At 41.2% G+C, this 17,328-nt stretch overlaps 1 protein-coding gene across 1 annotated transcript in view; it reads left to right on the plus strand.

Moving 5' to 3' along the window:
• THSD7B (thrombospondin type 1 domain containing 7B) overlaps positions 1–13,141 on the plus strand; it is a 2,268,639-nt gene extending 2,255,498 nt beyond the window's left edge. Inside the window, exons 28-29 of the mRNA XM_069225078.1 lie at positions 5,285–5,372; positions 11,904–13,141. Coding sequence (XP_069081179.1) covers positions 5,285–5,372; positions 11,904–11,985 — 170 coding nt within the window. The 3' untranslated portion in view covers positions 11,986–13,141. The remainder of the gene's footprint in view (positions 1–5,284; positions 5,373–11,903) is intronic.
• The last annotated feature ends 4,187 nt before the right edge of the window (positions 13,142–17,328 follow it).

Here is a 17,328-nt window from a genome sequence, read left to right on the forward strand (position 1 = left end):
TGACGCCAAAAGGCAAAGAAATGTAATTTTGTGTATCGCTAAATCACCACAAATACAAACTACTGCTTAATGGAAGGAGACAAAGAACTATACTTGTTATTACATGATGGCATGACTGAAGAGTAAGGAAGAGGACAATTAACTAACTTCCGTGTTAAATATGGCTGTGAAAAGCTCTAAACCCAAAGGCCACTGAGAGGAAATACCTACATTTTGAACAGTCAAAACAGAGGTAAAAATAAAGGGGCTTTTTTTTACCAGCCCCGCGTGCCACTGGTGCATCACTTTTTGAGACACACTGGTGGAGCATAGTGAGACGCATATCTACAAGGCTACACAAAGCCATTTCGCACATTTTTTCATGGCCCTGTAGCCAATGGTGTGAGTAAAGGCAGCACAAGTCGCTACATTGCCTTACACCATTGCATTATTGCCAGAATTGCAAGAAACTCTAAATTTGGGAATGCGTCAAAACTATACACCTCCCCAGGGCAGACGCAACAATGAAAAATATATATATTTCTCCTCATTGTTTCCTCTCTCCATTGAAAGAGGAAAATGCATCCCTGGTATTGTTTTGTGCAGGACTGTGTGCCTTCCTACGCAAAAACAATCCGGCTGACAATGCAGACACCCTGGCACCATGGTACAAGGGCACCTGCATTGATGCTAGACAGGAATTAGTGCATTGACCCAGGAAGAAAGAACAGAAATGCACAGTATCTTGTAAATACAGTTCATTTCTGCCCTGTGCCACTGGGCTTGTAAATATGCCCCAAAATGTCTAGGCAGATAAGGTGCTCCATTAGTACTACTTTGGAACTAGATTGGTACAACTGTATTTTCTACAAATGGACTGTGTCAGTGATCCACAACTCGCATATCATTGTCTACAGGTAATGTCATATTATTTCATAGTAACCATTGCAAATACTTATAATAGTTCTGAGAGTCACAGGAAAGGGGACATCTGCGCACACATTGCCCTGATGTTTGAAGCAAACAACAGTGGCATCTTGTCATGCAAAGGCTAATGTGTGCTAAAAGGTGACCTTACTGCTTACCATACTGCTTTGTGCTAAACCCGATTTATTAAAAGAAGGACCTGTCTGGTGGAAGGAAAGTGTAAAAGGCATAAATATTGGCACAAAGAAAGATTTTCCAATGTAGCATGATTTGGCTTTGCTACACATCCTAACGACAAATAAAACCTGGCCATAGCAAGGGGTCAAGTGGTGCAATGCCTGATGTACCTGTGTGTTACACTTGTGTGTTTTATGCCAAACCATAGGCTCTACAGAACTAAACCCTGTGTAGTTCTCTACACTTTGGCATTTGTCCTGAAGTGTGAATCTCAAGTATAGATCCTCTGCTAGACACTGCTGACTCACTTTTGCACCATAGCAGAACAGTCATTTTAAGAATCAGTACAGCTGATCACATCAGTGGGCAACTCTACCTAAATCTGGTAGTAAGCTATTGTTTGTCCTTTGTGCAACGTAGCATTGCGATTTCTCATATAGATCTCAACTGCATGCAGGATAATATATCTGGGCCTTAATGATGTTTCAGTTCTCCGTAACTGTGAACGACTTGACATTCAGAAGCCATAAAATAGCCGTACAGTTGAAAACTGATATGTGATTTCAATAGAGATTAAGTAAATCATGCAAATTGACTAGCACTGAAGCAGGTTATATGGTATGGCCACTCAAATTGTAGGAACATTTTTTATAGGAAAAAACCCAGCTTATATATATTCTCAGTAAAAGTTATGGGAACCGGTACATTAAAAGGGTTTCTCTGTGAGAGGTACAGTGTCACCTCAATTCTTAAATGTAGATATAGAAGAAAGGTGGCTCAAAATTTACATTCGACATATTCACGTAGAGTGAAATCGGAATTCAGTTGACAAATAGGTTCTTCCATTGTGCTATTCGGGACCTGATTCATAAAGGTAAACCTACACTGTTAGCGATTTTTTGTAATTCACAAAATATTATGACTAATATGCTTACGACTGATGATCCTCCGCACTTGTAGTGGAGGTTCCACATATAAAATATATATATAAGTAGTCATAGAGGTACTTCTCTTAAAATGTCTTTGTTAATTGTAAAAAATCATAAACATTTGCCTTTGTTAGTCAAGCTCATCGAAATATTCTCATTAAACGATTAAAAGAAGTAGCTGTCAAAATAAGGGATACATCTAATTGTCAGATCCCCAGTAAAATATAGTATTTTATTTGAGGCAAGTTTGTAACATTGAGGATGTAATGTAGAAACTGTTTACATACCATTACGTCCTCACTGGACTAGCCAAAGCCTTGGCATGTGGGAAGATTTTGATTCATGATAAAATTGTTATCCAGAATGTCTATCACCACAGCATAGTCTTGACATGCGTTTAAAGTATGATTGGGGTAGGTATTTTTTTACTTCACCATTGTAGTCGGACAAAGCATGGAAATCTTGGCAAAGTTGAGTGAAGTTTCCACTTTTTTCCACAGTACCTTAGGTAAAGTATACTCACCTACTCAGCTTCAGGCCGACTTTCCTGGTGCAGGACGTCTCTTGGTGGGTTTCACTGGTGGGTCAGCAACTCCTCGCTTTGCATGTGTGAGGCACAGGAAACAGTGAGCTAAAACGTTTGGAGCCAGTACAGCTTGGTATTCCTTGGTTACAGAAGTTAGGCCTTTTACATGCAAGCAGGGACAATCCAGGTGCAGGTGAGTTAGGTTGCCATGCAGTAGCAGGCAGTTCAGGTGGAGGTGTCGATAACGCCACTGGGGAGAAAAGACCAGCTGAGCACGTTGTATGCCATGCAGCAAGGGGTAACTTGCGCTCAGGGGCAAAAGGTGTGTTTAGGTAGGACTTGCTACTATTCCCACTGGTAGTCAAATGTGTAGCAGATAAGTGACAGGCACCAAGCAGAGACAGTACCACAGCTACCCAGTGTGGCAGAAATGGTTTTCCTTTTCAATACTGAAGATGCTTTTGTTTTTAATTTGCATGTTTCACACTTAATCTAGCTTGCGAAGTGAAAAATAACCTTTAGGAATTTGCAAGGTGTCATACTAGACTAACTTGTGAAGATCTAATAGGAATCAACAATGTGGGAATATGGAGGGGGGCTATTACAGAAGGGGATATGGGAGGTTGCAAACATGTAATTTGAAGTATGTGTATTTTTATAGCATTGTACCCAAATAGAGGTGTCACTACACTCGACAAAGTGCAAATGCGTTCATATCTAATTTAACATCCTATGTACTGCAGACTACGTCACTGAAAAACATATCTGTGGTTGTCAATTACATATATGACCACAGAGGTTTGCAGTCCCATGGAGTTTCTCAGTCATAATATTGCAGGAGTTAGGATTCCTTAAGCCTTTTACTTCAGGAGGAGCAAGGATTCTTCCTTCTTCCAGCAGGGCCTTCTTATTCAGTTGTGATCATAAATGGTGTTTAATTGTCCTGTGAAGTTGGTAATGAGTCATCAGTTCCAGCCAGATCTGACCCAGGCAGACTGAGTATATTTTACAAAGTCATTGTCCTACAAGGTTATCGTGAATCTTATTTCACTATTTACGATTAAGTGGAAAATAATTGACATTTTTCTAGCATTTCATCATGTTCTGTGGTATTACAAGGCCCACTTCAGAAGTGAACTCGTATTAAATTCACATGACCAAAGCACTTTTCCTCTACTTGTGTCACTGCAATTCCTTTAAACTGCAGCTGAGCCAAGGGACATTGGTGCTCCTTGCAGTAGTATATAGTTGTTATATATGTGGGTTGTATAGGTACATGCTACAGATCACATATGACATTTCACATACTTGGAATGAGTGCGTTTACTGCTGCATTTACTATAGCCACAGAGGCTGAATAGGTAATCCAATGCAAACAAATTGATTTACAGGGAAAGTACAGATGCTGAGATTCCGTACTACAGTTATGTAGTGGGCTAGAACACTGACCGACAGCAGGTAAAACCAGACATCAAATATGGGGTGATCCTAACAAAAACGATGCTCTCTTACATTTATGATGAAGGCATCGCTGTATTTAAATATGTCATTGGAACATATCACATGTGGTTGCTGCATAACATAATTATTAATTTCTAAGATCAAATGAAAAAAATAAAAGAAATATATGTAGCATTTAAGGGACACCTCACTGTCCCTCCAGCAGTGCCGCCACATTTGTATTCAAGAATTCAGAAACGTTGAGATTTCCAAATGATGCCTTTTTCAAATGTGATTCTGTAACATATCACCCTTTCACAAACCACAGCCTTGTTTTTCCTATGGCTCGTGTCCCTGGGAGGGCTTCGTTTAAATGCCAGGCATTCAGTACTATAAAGTCAAGTAGAACCAGTTGAAAATAAACTGAGATGCTTGCCATAGTGAGGTTTGCTAGAAAAGTGCACAGTGGCAAATAAAACCTCTCATGGTAAAATGAAACACTGAACACTTGCCGTGAGCACTGTCGAACTGGTTCGGGCATGTTACCCTGCTAATTTTCATATCTTAGAATTGGAGTTTCCTACTACATAATTTTCATTAATATTTTGACTTTTTGATCTAGAATTGACACACTATCATAATCAAATTTGCATACACCAGTTCTACCACCTTTGTAAAGGTGTACAATGTTGCATGAGTCAATTGCTGTCAATTCGCTTTCAGCAGAGCAATAACACCCATTTTGAGAACGTGTGTTGGCCAGGGGTGGTATATAGTGACATCAGTACCCGATTCCATCATTGACTCGTGCGAAGCAGGTGAGACTCATTTATGTGGGGGACCGAGCCCCGCCTATGACTCCTTATTCTGGGCTACATTGGCACAGGGATCCATTTCAGATTACACATCCAAGAAAAGGCAGAGTTCACAATGGGCATGTTTTGAGAGCTAATTTCCGGTCTTAAAACTGGTGTGCAAGGGATTGCACTGGTCATTCTGGAACTACAGGAAAGTGCAAAAGAGGTGTGGGAGGGCGTTCTCCTGTAACTAGTAATCCCATTGGCCGCAACAGATTTACACTCCTATCGCCTCTGCCTAACAGACCCCTGGCCAACTGTATGTCTCTCAAAATGCAGTGTATTTGAATCTATTATAATGCATACCATGCTTACAATAGGCACACAAAGATTGTTGAGCAAGTGTTTCATCTTGTACAGCTATATCTCAATATTATTTCGTATATCATTTGCAGTTATATTGGCTAATCAGTGGTGTGATTTATGTGCACCATATTTTCCTTTTGCAGATGGTCGACCAAAAATGTGGGTTTATGGAGCTTCGGCTGGTGTATTTCTTCTCATTGTTTTTCTCATTTGTATGTCATACATCCTTTGGTAAGTATTGCGACACTGTACTACCAACATATAAATAAATATCGACCTGTCAAAATATTGTGGGGATATTACTGATTATCAGATGTTCATGAAGGGAAGTACACATACATAACTATAGATTTTATTTAACACCATTTAACTGTCTGTCTGTCTGTCTCTATCTCTGTCTATCTGTCTGTCTCTCTGTCTCTGTCTGTCTCTATCTCTGTCTGTCTGTCTGTCTCTATCTCTGTCTGTCTGTCTCTATCTCTATCTGTCTGTCTATCTCTATCTGTCTGTCTCTATCTCTATCTGTCTGTCTGTCTGTGTCTGTCTGTCTTTCTGTCTGTCTCTGTCTGTGTCTATCTCCATCTGTATCTCTGTCTATGTCTATCTGTCTGTCTCTATCTCTGTCTGTCTGTCTGTCTCTATCTCTATCTCTATCTCTATCTCTCTCTCTCTCTATCTCTATCTCTATCTCTGTCTGTCTGTCTCTGTCTATCTGTCTGTCTCTATCTCTGTCTATCTCTATCTCTGTCTATCTCTGTCTGTCTGTCTCTGTCTGTCTGTCTGTCTGTCTGTCTGTCTGTCTCTGTCTGTCTGTCTGTCTGTCTGTCTGTCTGTCTGTCTGTGTCTATCTCCATCTGTATCTCTGTCTGTCTCTGTCTATCTCTATCTGTATCTGTATCTCTGTCTGTCTCTGTCTATCTGTATCTGTATCTGTCTCTGTCTCTGTCTGTCTGTCTGTCTCTGTCTATCTGTCTCTATCTCTGTCTCTGTCTCTGTCTCTGTCTGTGTCTGTCTTTATTCCAAGGTACATAGCTTTGGAGCTAAGAATTGCAAATATTAAACCACCTAGTGAAAATGCACTGCTTCAAAAATACCAGGGTGGAAAGGCTAACATACATCAACAGAACAGTGTGATTGCATCTTCAGCAAAGATTCTAAAGAAAACAACCTTTGGATTGTCTGGATACCATTTTTTCTATTCACAATTCCGGGATAAGTCAATATTCTATGTGTCAGCAGATAAAAAAAATACAAACATAATATAGACTTACAGAACCAATACATACAACAATATCACCTAACAGCTTAACACAGACGGTCCCTTTTCAGTCTATAGTTAAAGCAGTTGAATTAAGACTTGAACTGGAAATATATTCCAAGTATTGCTCCAGCAACTACCAAGAGCTTTCGGCCTAGTTTATCACATTACCACTTGGAGTAGTTTAGTAATCAAAGTAGGTCTTGATGCTCTTTGGTGCTTCGGAAATGAAACCATTTAATCAGGTAATCTGTTGGTGCATGAATTTACTCTGATTTCCAAATCATGTAGAGTACCCTAAATCACATTTGGTGATTCATCTGGAACCAACTCAAGTATTATGATATTTCTACAGGGTCATATTTCCAAACCCTGACAGGCCTTTTATTCCAGTGGGCATTTTCCCAGTGAGTGGAACCTCTGAAGGTCGATTAATAGGCTGGGGACCCACTCCAGGTTCTTCTGTCATTTTCCCTAGCTAACGAAGCTTAATTGTTCCAGCCATTGGGAGCCATCAAGGGAAGGAGAAAGAGGGAGAAAGGAGTGAGGTAGAGAGAAAGTGATCAGACAGGGCGAAGAAAGAGGAGATAGAAAGAGAGATTGTGCAAATGAAGGGTGTCGAGCTAGTTTGAGCATTTTTGCCAGGGCTGCTTTGGTTACCCAGTCTGGCCCTGCATATTTCATTACCCCTGTATATTTTTCGATTGATTGAAATTGGACAAATTTAAGGTTTTTCGGTCTACAGCTATCCTTTGATTTTGCCAGGATTGGTTAGGCTATGTCAATTCTTTATCACAAAGAACCCTTTGCCACAGGGCCTACACTTAAACATAATGTGAAACTAGTGCTTAACTTGAGCCAGTGGTTTCAGGCACTTGGCACCAGCACTTAATTGTCAGCACCGGCGCATATGACAGTCTGCCAAATGGTAGTACTGTTTGGCTCGTTTAGAGATGAGCACAACAGCAAATGCTTTTTGATTCAATAGACATTAAAATGACTAATACCAGCAGCCTAAGACGCTCTTACGGCCTTGGAGTCCTGGAATAGTCTGATTTGTCACAGTTACAGGAGTGTAATGGTTAATAGTTGTGTTGGTACTGTCATGGACAGTGCTATCTGGAGCAATGGATGGTGAAACTTGCAGTGGCCCCCTGAAGAGGGCCCTGGCACTTATTTCTTTAAATATTAGGCACGGTATGAAAATATGTGGCATGTACAGATTCACAGTTTTTGCAAATACACAGATTTCCGGTTTGTTTCCTTCTCCTTCCCACCTTGGAAAAGGAATTATAGGTGCCTGTGATAGAAGAAAATCTTAGACTTTCCCTTGAGTGGAAGGGACTGGGGGTGAGTTTGAAGGGGCAGCTCCTCCGGTATGGTGGAGGAATGTTGCACCCAGCCAGCAGCAGCAGCTGCAAAACATTTACAATAAAAATATAATAAACCATGCTTATGTTTTTAGTGCAAAAGGGGTGGGGCCACAGGCATGACAGGGACAGTGCGCATGCATGTTTTGCAAGCCATCTCGGGCCATCCAAATATACATGCGCACTAGGCTCTGGTCAACCCGGCAAAGCAGTGCCAGATTGGAGAGAGCAGACAGAGGCTCCCACTCTGCCTAGAAGTGCCCAACCAGGGCTCTCCATCCAATCCTACCACTACTTTCATGCTTTCAGCACCATGGAATCAGCGTTAGGATTGGATGCAGGGCAGGCTGGGAGACTGAGTCTGTGCCTGCAGCTGAGGAGCTGTGTGGTGGTGGTGCTGTGAAACAGGTAATTTAAAAAATATATATATTTTTTTTGGTCCCTTCCCACGTGCCTCCCCGCCCCTTCTCCCTCTCATGAGCCGCGACTGAGTTTGTAAATCAAAATAAGTTTGTGAAAATGTACAACATATGTTTGAGAGTTTTTAAAAGTGTATGTGATATTCCCCCCTACCTGCAAAATATCTAACAGATTTGCATAAAGAAAAATCTCTGTGTGAGTCAATCTTTTTACTAGCACAAAATCACCATTGAGAGAGCCAAAGTGGCTTTACACTTGTAAAACAAGTCTATTTACAGTTACAAGTCAAACGTACCCACGCAAATTATCGTGGGGTGTGTCAGAGGCTCTATGATAATGCTAACCTACAAATAGGGATGTAAACTGCATGTACCTTCTAATTTCGTTTTCAAAAATATTCTCTAATTTCCATACATTTCATCTTTAAAATTCAGTTGGGCACATATGCTTACATTCACATCAGAGGTCAACGAAGTTTTATTAATATTAAAACACAATAAATGACTCCTCAGGTTTAAATTAGCATTTAAACAGAAATGCGGTATGATCTACTGCACATGAAAAAACTGCAAAAATCAGCAAACATCACGAAATTAAACTATGGTAATACCACTTACATGACACATTTAAACGCAATGAATCTTTGCATCCTCAATTCATAGAATAAAAAACATACAACAAAGCCACACTTCAACTGAAAAGAGTAAGCGAGAGAACAAATCACAGCAAATATGGGAGAAATGTGTAGCATTTTCTGCTGAGACGTGAAAACACAGTTCACTAACAGAAAATCCATAGCAACAAAAGCAGTAGCTTGTCGCAGTAAATTAGAGTAAAAATACATCTAGGAGAGTATTGACCCAGACACAGGCCTGCGTGGATTTTAATAAGCAAGCCTGCCTATGCGGATAAAGCACATACTGAACGTGTGTGCACTGTCCCCGTGTAGAGCTGGCACAGGGTCTTTATTCTTTGGTACTTCTCCCGCCACAACTCCAAAAATGCGTATTTTACCACCCAATGTCCTGGAAAATATTATTCCGAGAGCACCCTTTTTGCCTAAAAAAGTAAAAATGCCTCCTGAAGATCTGACCAGGAACAAACATTAAAGATGTGTAGTTGGCGGATTCCTTTATTGGATAATGGGATTTCTAACCAGAATCATCTCCTTCACCACACAGCGCTTCCAATTTCTATCTGAAACACCATCTTGGTGTACTGAAGATATCTGCTTTTTTGCACTTTTTCTTCAGTGATAACAATTTTATCCAAATGACGAGTCTATCAAGTAATTCCTCAAACGTCATTTAAAATCCCTGCATGGCTCACAAAAGCTTTTTGTCTGTTTTTGTGATGAATATCAATTTGCTAAATGGTATTATGTACATGCATATACTGTCTTCGTCACAACAGAACATTGCTTCAGGTTTAGATGCAAAGCATTGTGGAGACTTGCAGAAGAAGCTGGTTAAAGCTGCTACTGCTGTTAAACTATAGACTCTTAGCCAACTTAGGCCTTGTTTGTCTCAAATCTCCTGGACACTGCCAAACTGCAGAACTAAGGACTAAGAGGCCGATTTACAAGAAAGTGACACATCGGTCCCGATGTGCAACTTTTCTTGCATTCCCTACCACCACCGGACAACATGGTCGCACCATATTTATTATATGGCTCACCATGGCAGTCGTTAGCACAATAGCGTCAACATTTTTGATGCTATTTTCACACTTTGCTGCACTAACATCAAACTTTTGATGCTAGTGCAGCAAAGCACAGGGAAGCCCATGGGTTAATATGGGTGCATCATTTTAACATCTGCTTTGAGTAGGCGTTAAAATTTATGGAAAAATGGTGCAGTGAAATGTTGTAAATTTCACTACACCTCTTTTTCAGGTCTCCCTGCAGCGGAACCCCCCCCCTTGCATACATTGTGCCTGTCACAGGCATAATGTGGCACAAGGGGCCCTTTAACACCACCTTAGCGTAAACAAATGACTCTAACGTGGCGCAAGGGGCTTATAAATCTGCCCCTATGTGTGCCTACTAAACAGCCAAATTTTCTGAATGCATGATGATCAAGTAGCTTTTTTAAGAGATGGGGAGCTAGCTGCATTTATGTGCCTTGATGACCTGAAAAGTCCTTCAGCCTAGCGTAGTACTTCAGAACTGAGTAAGAAGCAGTAGGTTGAACGAGCAAGAGTATATGGTGCAAACAGGACAGTACTCAGGGAAACAGACCAAGTTCCAAGTTTTTTCATTGCTATATGGCAGAGGCAAAAGGACTGCAAAAATGCAGCTGGCAACCCAAGCCCATTGTAAAGATCAAAGATATCCTTAGATATGTTCTGAACATGGAAGGTGAAGTACAAGGCCAGTACTGAGAAAATTCAAGGTTCCTTCTTGATGGTGTTTTGTATTTTATAGGCCCATGTTACAAAGGGGTGGATAAAGGAGAGCCATTTACTGCACCTGCTAATTAACAATATCTTGGTTGTGAGGCATTGACTCTGTGCAGTAAACACCAACAATGCTGAATTACACATCCCATTTTAAATGAGGATTAACTTGTGGAATTTCATATTTTTCAGACCTAATGCTGAATATATCAGTGGTTACCACTTGAAATTCAGCAAGGGTACATTTTGAGAGTGCTTTAGTTGCTGTAAATCTTGGAATTCCAACCCATGTGCATAAAGAGATTTGTGAGGAGGGAAAAATTTACCATCCCACTTTACATCATTATTCCACAACAGTAGAAGATGAAGATTTAACATCTTTTACCGCCTACAAATTCCACACCAATGTTTAATCTCACCTCTTGTTAAAAGCTGCACCTGAGACCCCCACCAATTTACAATATACCAAGGGCTTGGTGAATGGTGTGCTATACAAAAATTGTCAAATACAACAAATGTCAAATGGAGCAAATTAAAATAGCTATGACGAATGTGCCCTGGTCTTTTGGGCCATGTGCAAATGGGCTCTGGGGAAGGAAGTAGTGGGTATGGACTGACCCCTCTATTCTATAAACATCCATCCTCCAATTTACACTCAGCATTTAAACACAAAACATATTCACAATAGGTCATTGGTAAGCCTACAGACAGGAGGAACGAAGACTGCTGTGACATCTGTTTCACTTGAGGGAATTATTTTTTCATGATCATTTCTATAATTACAATCATATATGATGATCACAAGTATTAAGTTAGCTAGCACATGAAATGGGCAGCTGTTACTTGAGGTTACTAAGCTTAATTGACGTTCTGGCAGAAGGTACACCCCTGCGGTGCAGGTCTGGGTCGACAAAATTAAAGAAATATTGCCACCAAGCAGGACCGAGGCTAGCTAATAAGTTGAGGGCAGTATTGCCTTCAGACTATGGATTGGGAAGACAAGGTTAGGATCCCTCCTGTCCAAGAGACGTCCAGGGATGACCATCTGGTTTATTGGATTTTCAGTAAGGGGATCACTTACATTTTAGGCAAGTCCAACACAGCTCAATAGTGGGATATTATATATATATATATATATATATATATATATATATATATATATATATATATATATATATATATATATATATAGGCAAATTCTTGAGGCAAAAGGAAAGGAAATGCCATGCTAGGCGAGCTTTAATATTCCAGAGTATCATTTTTACGATGATGATTATTATAAATAAATGTGGTCTTTCTTAATTGTTTTTCTTACAGCAAAACGCCAAAACAGCATCAGCTTTCAGTTCCACAGCAGAAACCTCTAACCTTGGCCTACGACGGTGACGTTGACATGTAGACAAATAGAAATCCAAATGTACACTTCAGCTGCCTTAACTCACTTTTTGTAGGAAATGTACCACGGAGTTCTCAATTTTTTTGAGGAAATTCTGGATGTAAAACACCGAGCAGACTGATCATGGCGGACGTCACATTTTGCAAACGGCATGTTTAGAGAAGGAATTTGCAAACCACAAACACCCATGTGTGTTCCTGAATGAGCAAATGGACTGGATACAACACATCAAATGGCACAATATATTTGAGTATAGAATGCATGATGACAATCTCAAAAAAGTACAACTGAAGCAGTGAAGAAACAATTAGCACACGTGTGCGCTTCTCTATCCTTCTGCACTATGTTAGTGCAAAACTCTTTCCAGACCTATCATGTTTTTCTAGAACAAGCACATTTACTGAAAACACTGCAAGACTCTTTCTCGTTTTTCATAAAAGTCAAGAAAATGTGACTGAATCTCCCTTGTATGTGACTTCGCAATTAGGAAATGTTTTTGTTTTGAACTGGATTGCCCTATGGATTTATTTTGATCGGCGACAAGCAAGTTGAATTTTAACACTATTTAATGGAATTCGAAAACTGCCAGTTGTCTAGCACCCGGAAATAAAGTTAAACAAGATATCTAGGTGCGTCATTCAGCAACAATTAAGATTCTTAAGTGGAAAGTGAAGATACATTTAAGGTGTCATAATATGTTCAATATTAAGTCTTGTTATCTCTGTTTTTTTGTAGCCTGAACTTTCTTAAAACAGTGCATTTATTCAAAATAAGAAAAACGCGAATTTTATAGTAAGTTGCAATTACCTGTGACATCTCATGCACGCCTAACACCAAATGTGATAATGTCCTTTAAAAGTTCTGCTTAGGTAAGGATTTATAAGCAGGGGAGCCCTAACAAGAACAATGACGTCTAATTAAAGGGTAGATGTTGCCATCTTGTGGTCAGTTCTACTAATTACAACTGGAGAGAAATACTAGAAGTATGAGTATAAGAAAACAATTGTCGCAATTTTAAACGGTATTGTTTGGAATGTAAAAAATTCTTGAACTCTTCGAGGCTAAATGAATATCTGTAAATTAATCTCATATTTTGTTTTTTTACGGTTTTTTTGTAAAGTGAATAAAGATACATTGCAAATAAAAGCCATTTTAAATTAAGCTATTTTGACCATTTTATTTGAAGAGTATGTAGTTGCACTAGAATGGATCAACTGAGTATTTGTCACATTCGACATGCTTGTAAAAATGTTTTTGCTATTTTTTAAAAGGTTTTTAACATCTATTACTAATTTATATATATGGAGTTTATCATATAATGCGGAGGAAAACAAAAGGTTGGTAGACGGAACGCTTCAGTGAATCATCAGGTAATTAATTATTAAAGCCGGATCCCAATACATTGTTGTCTCAGGAGTGAGGTTAGGCTGCTTGAGATGCAGGTTTCAGTCCAAGTATCCCTCCCTCTGGAACAACAGATTTGCAGAAATTTTTAGCAGTGGTAGTTTCTATTAAGGGACACCTCTAAGGTGACTCCCATCTTTAATCTGTCAACACGCACACAATGCCTCTTCACCTACGTACAGGAAAACCAGAATTAATGTTACTCAAAATAGGAATGAGACAGTTCTTTTACAAGCTAATACTTAACCAGTTGAACGTTTTACATTTAGAAAACATTTCATAAAGAGAATAAAAAAAATTCTAGGTTACACATCAAGAATTTTCAATTCTATTAAGGACAGGGAGGCGAGGATTATGTTTCTTTTTCCATGCTTTAATAATCCAGCAGTCAATCAGAAAAGATTTAGAAAAAATAAACATATCCCATAAACCCTCTTAACATCACATGACTAACCACAGAGATGGACAATATATAAGGTTGTAACAGATAATACACTTCCTCTTTCTTTGTGTAAAGTCTATAAAAGAAGTCCTGTATCATAATCAAAGTTCGAAAGCAAACAACTTAATGTCCAATCAAAATCGAACCAAAATCTCCAACGGGAGAAGACAATCTCGAGGAGTTAACATGCCAAGTCCAAATACAAGGTATCTGTGCTATTAAAAAGAAACATTGTCCGTCAAAAACCAAACTGAAGAATTCCGAATTATTTCTGTTCAAAACCTAGGAAGAACAAAGCAACACATAATATACACAAAGGATAATACTAAACAGCATACAGTAAAATTAGCAATACAATAGTTTAAGATAACAGTGTGAGAAACACAATCTGTCATTCCCAGGAAAATTAGTACTTAACTGATAAGAGGAACCCACATGTGGCATAGGGTGGGATAATCCTCGCCTCTGTGTCCTTAACAGAATTGAAAATTCTTGATGCGTAAGCTAGAAATTATTTTATTCTATGTCAGGACCAGAGGCTCCGATTATGCTTGTTCAAAGCTGATCCACTACTACAGATACGATGTCCACAATGGGCATGAAATAAAAAGCCTTGAACGTGGGCTCCATCGACCAATCTGCTGCTCTCATGTCTTCTAATCTAACCCCCAAATTAAAAGATTTAGAAGCCATGGCTCCTCTAACTCAATGAGCTCCAAATGCGGAAGTGCCTATTCCCGCCTTTGAGAGTAACCATCTAGCCATGGTAGCAGCAGTAACAGGATTAAATGGTTTTAAGAGAGCAATTAAAACCTGACCACCAGGATCTCTCCTGAATTCACTCGTAGCTGCCTCATATGCTTTCAGACACTGCACCACACATAACTTGGAATTATGGGGAAACGCTGGATAAGACACAGACTTATTACCCATTTTAATACGCCTGGAAATGGAAAAGGAGACCCCATCCAGGGTAAAAGATCTTCCTGATAAGTCAAGAGCTCTGACCTACTACTCTTTTGAAAGATATGAGACACAAAAGTAAAGTCAGTTTGGCTGATAACTGTTTGAGAGATAAATACTTATTCTCTGGCCATGTAAGAAGAAAAGGTAGTACTACATTAACATCCCAAAGGCATGAATAACAAGGCTGCAGGGATTAGAAAAACCGAATGCCCCTCATGAGCTTACATACCACAAGGTGTTAACCAACCGGTCTGCCAGAAACAGGCAAATGACCTGCCGAAATCGCAGATCGATAATTATTAAAAGACCCATAAGCCAGACCAGAAGCTGCAAAGGAAGCTAAAAAGATGATTACCAAATTGACATCAGCTTTAAAGGGATCTGAATCCCATTCTGTACATCAGAGCAAGAGGGAACCAAGCTTGTGCTCTCCATAGAGGGGTCACTAGGATGATCTCTTCCAGCTGACGGCGAACTTGCATCAGAACCCGAAAGGAGGAAAGGCATAACCCAGGAGAGAGGACCAGTTCTGAGGAAATGCATCTGTGGCTGACACCTCCGGGTCTGACCTCCCACTGGAGAACGCAGCAAGTTGATGTTTCAGACGAGAGGCAAACAAGTCTATCAAACAGGGGCCCCATCGTCGATTGATCGCAATTTCGTACCGCCTAACTTGACGGGCTCCCCAACCCCATCTGCTGGCATCTGACTCCAGAATGACATCCGGTGAATTGCCAAAGATCGCCCTGCTATTCCAGACCTCCATGTGTTCTAGCCACCAGGATATCTCCGTCCTGACCTCCTCTGACAGAGGAATCTTGTCTGCATAAGATAATCCCCTGCGAAGATGATCAATCTTGAGCCTCTGAAGCGCTCTGTAGTGAAGTGGGCCCGGGAAGATAGCTTGGATAGAGGACGATAGAAGTCCCACTGCCTGAGCTATGATCCTCAGTGACTCAAATTGTCTGTTTAACAGGAGACGTAACTCCTTTATGTTGCGCACTTTCTGCAGGGGAAGGATCAACTGAGAATTCACAGAGTCTGTCCTGAAGCCCAGGAAATCCATCGGTTGGGATGGAATGAGGCAAGGTTTGGTTTGATTAGTCAAAAACCCTAGGTTGTGAGGATGTTGAACAGTCCACAATAGATGATTGTGAAGAACTGAAGGATCTTGCGCCATGAGGATCAGATCGTCTAGGTATACAACTAACTTCACTCCTCCAGCGCGAAAGGCCCTACTACAGGTCCCATCACTTTGGTGAAGCACCAAGGAGCGGATGAGAGTCTATAAGGAAGGACTTGGAACTCAAAACATTGACTGAGCCAGAGAAGTTGGAGGAATCGTCGATGTGGAGTAAACACTGGAATGGTAGAATATGCAATCCAACCGGACCATCCAATCTCATTCTTGAAGAATACCCCTCAAGAGATGGATGCTCTCCATTTTGAAATGCCTGTAATCTATCCAGGCATTGAATTATTTTAGGTTTAAAACAAGACGTATATCATCTGGGGTGTGGAGTAGACCGACAAATGGCCCCTTTTATCAGAAGAGACTGAGGGGGTGATTCTAAGCTTGGCGGGCGGCGGGAGCCGCCCGCCAAGCGGGAACCGCCAGAAGACCATACAGCGGTCAAAAGACCGCGGCGGTCATTCTGGGTTTCCCACTGGGCTGGCGGGCGATTGCCAAAAGGCCGCCCGCCAGTCCAGTGGGAAACACCCTTCCACGAGGAAGCCGGCTCCGAATGGAGCCGGCGGAGTGGAAGGGGTGCGACGGGTGCAGTAGCACCCGTCGCGAATTTCAGTGTCTGCTAAGCAGACACTGAAATTCTAAGTGGGGCCCTGTTAGGGGGCCCCTGCAGTGCCCATGCCATTGGCATGGGCACTGCAGGGGCCCCCAGGGGCCCCACGACACCCGTTCACGCCAGCCTGGTTCTGGCGGTCAAAACCGCCAGAACCAGGCTGGCGGGAAGGGGGTCAGAATCCCCATGGCGGCGCTGCCTGCAGCGCCGCCATGGAGGATTCTGCAGCCCAGGGGGAAACCGCCGGTTTCCCTTTTCTGACCGCGGCTTTACCGCTGCGGTCAGAATGGGCCTGGATGCACCGCCAGCCTGTTGGCGGTGCATCCGCGGTCCCCGAGACCGCCAGGGGTAGGAATGACCCCCTGAATCTCTAGTGATATGATCTCTTGATCTCAAAGGGAAAAATGGAGAAGAGGTGGTGGAGAAACCTGAATGGGGGATTGGTAAAATTAGAGTTTGAAGCCCTATACCGATTCCAAAATCCAAGGATCCTTGGTCAACTTCTGCCACTCTACTAGAAACATTTGAACCCAACCCCAAGAACCACCTCTGAATAAGGGATAATTCTCACCTGAATTAGAGGACTCTTGAGAGGTATTTTGTTGTCCTCTGTAATAGTTATTGCGATACCTTGATCGTCCGTCATGGGGCCGGGAGGGGTAGAAGGTAGAGTCTGCGGCTTGCCCTCTATCATATCCTCATCCATGACCTGAGTCACGTTTGGGGCCTTGA

The sequence above is a fragment of the Pleurodeles waltl genome, chromosome 3_1 (genome assembly GCF_031143425.1).
Source record: "Pleurodeles waltl isolate 20211129_DDA chromosome 3_1, aPleWal1.hap1.20221129, whole genome shotgun sequence".
In the NCBI taxonomy this organism is placed as follows: domain Eukaryota; kingdom Metazoa; phylum Chordata; class Amphibia; order Caudata; family Salamandridae; genus Pleurodeles; species Pleurodeles waltl.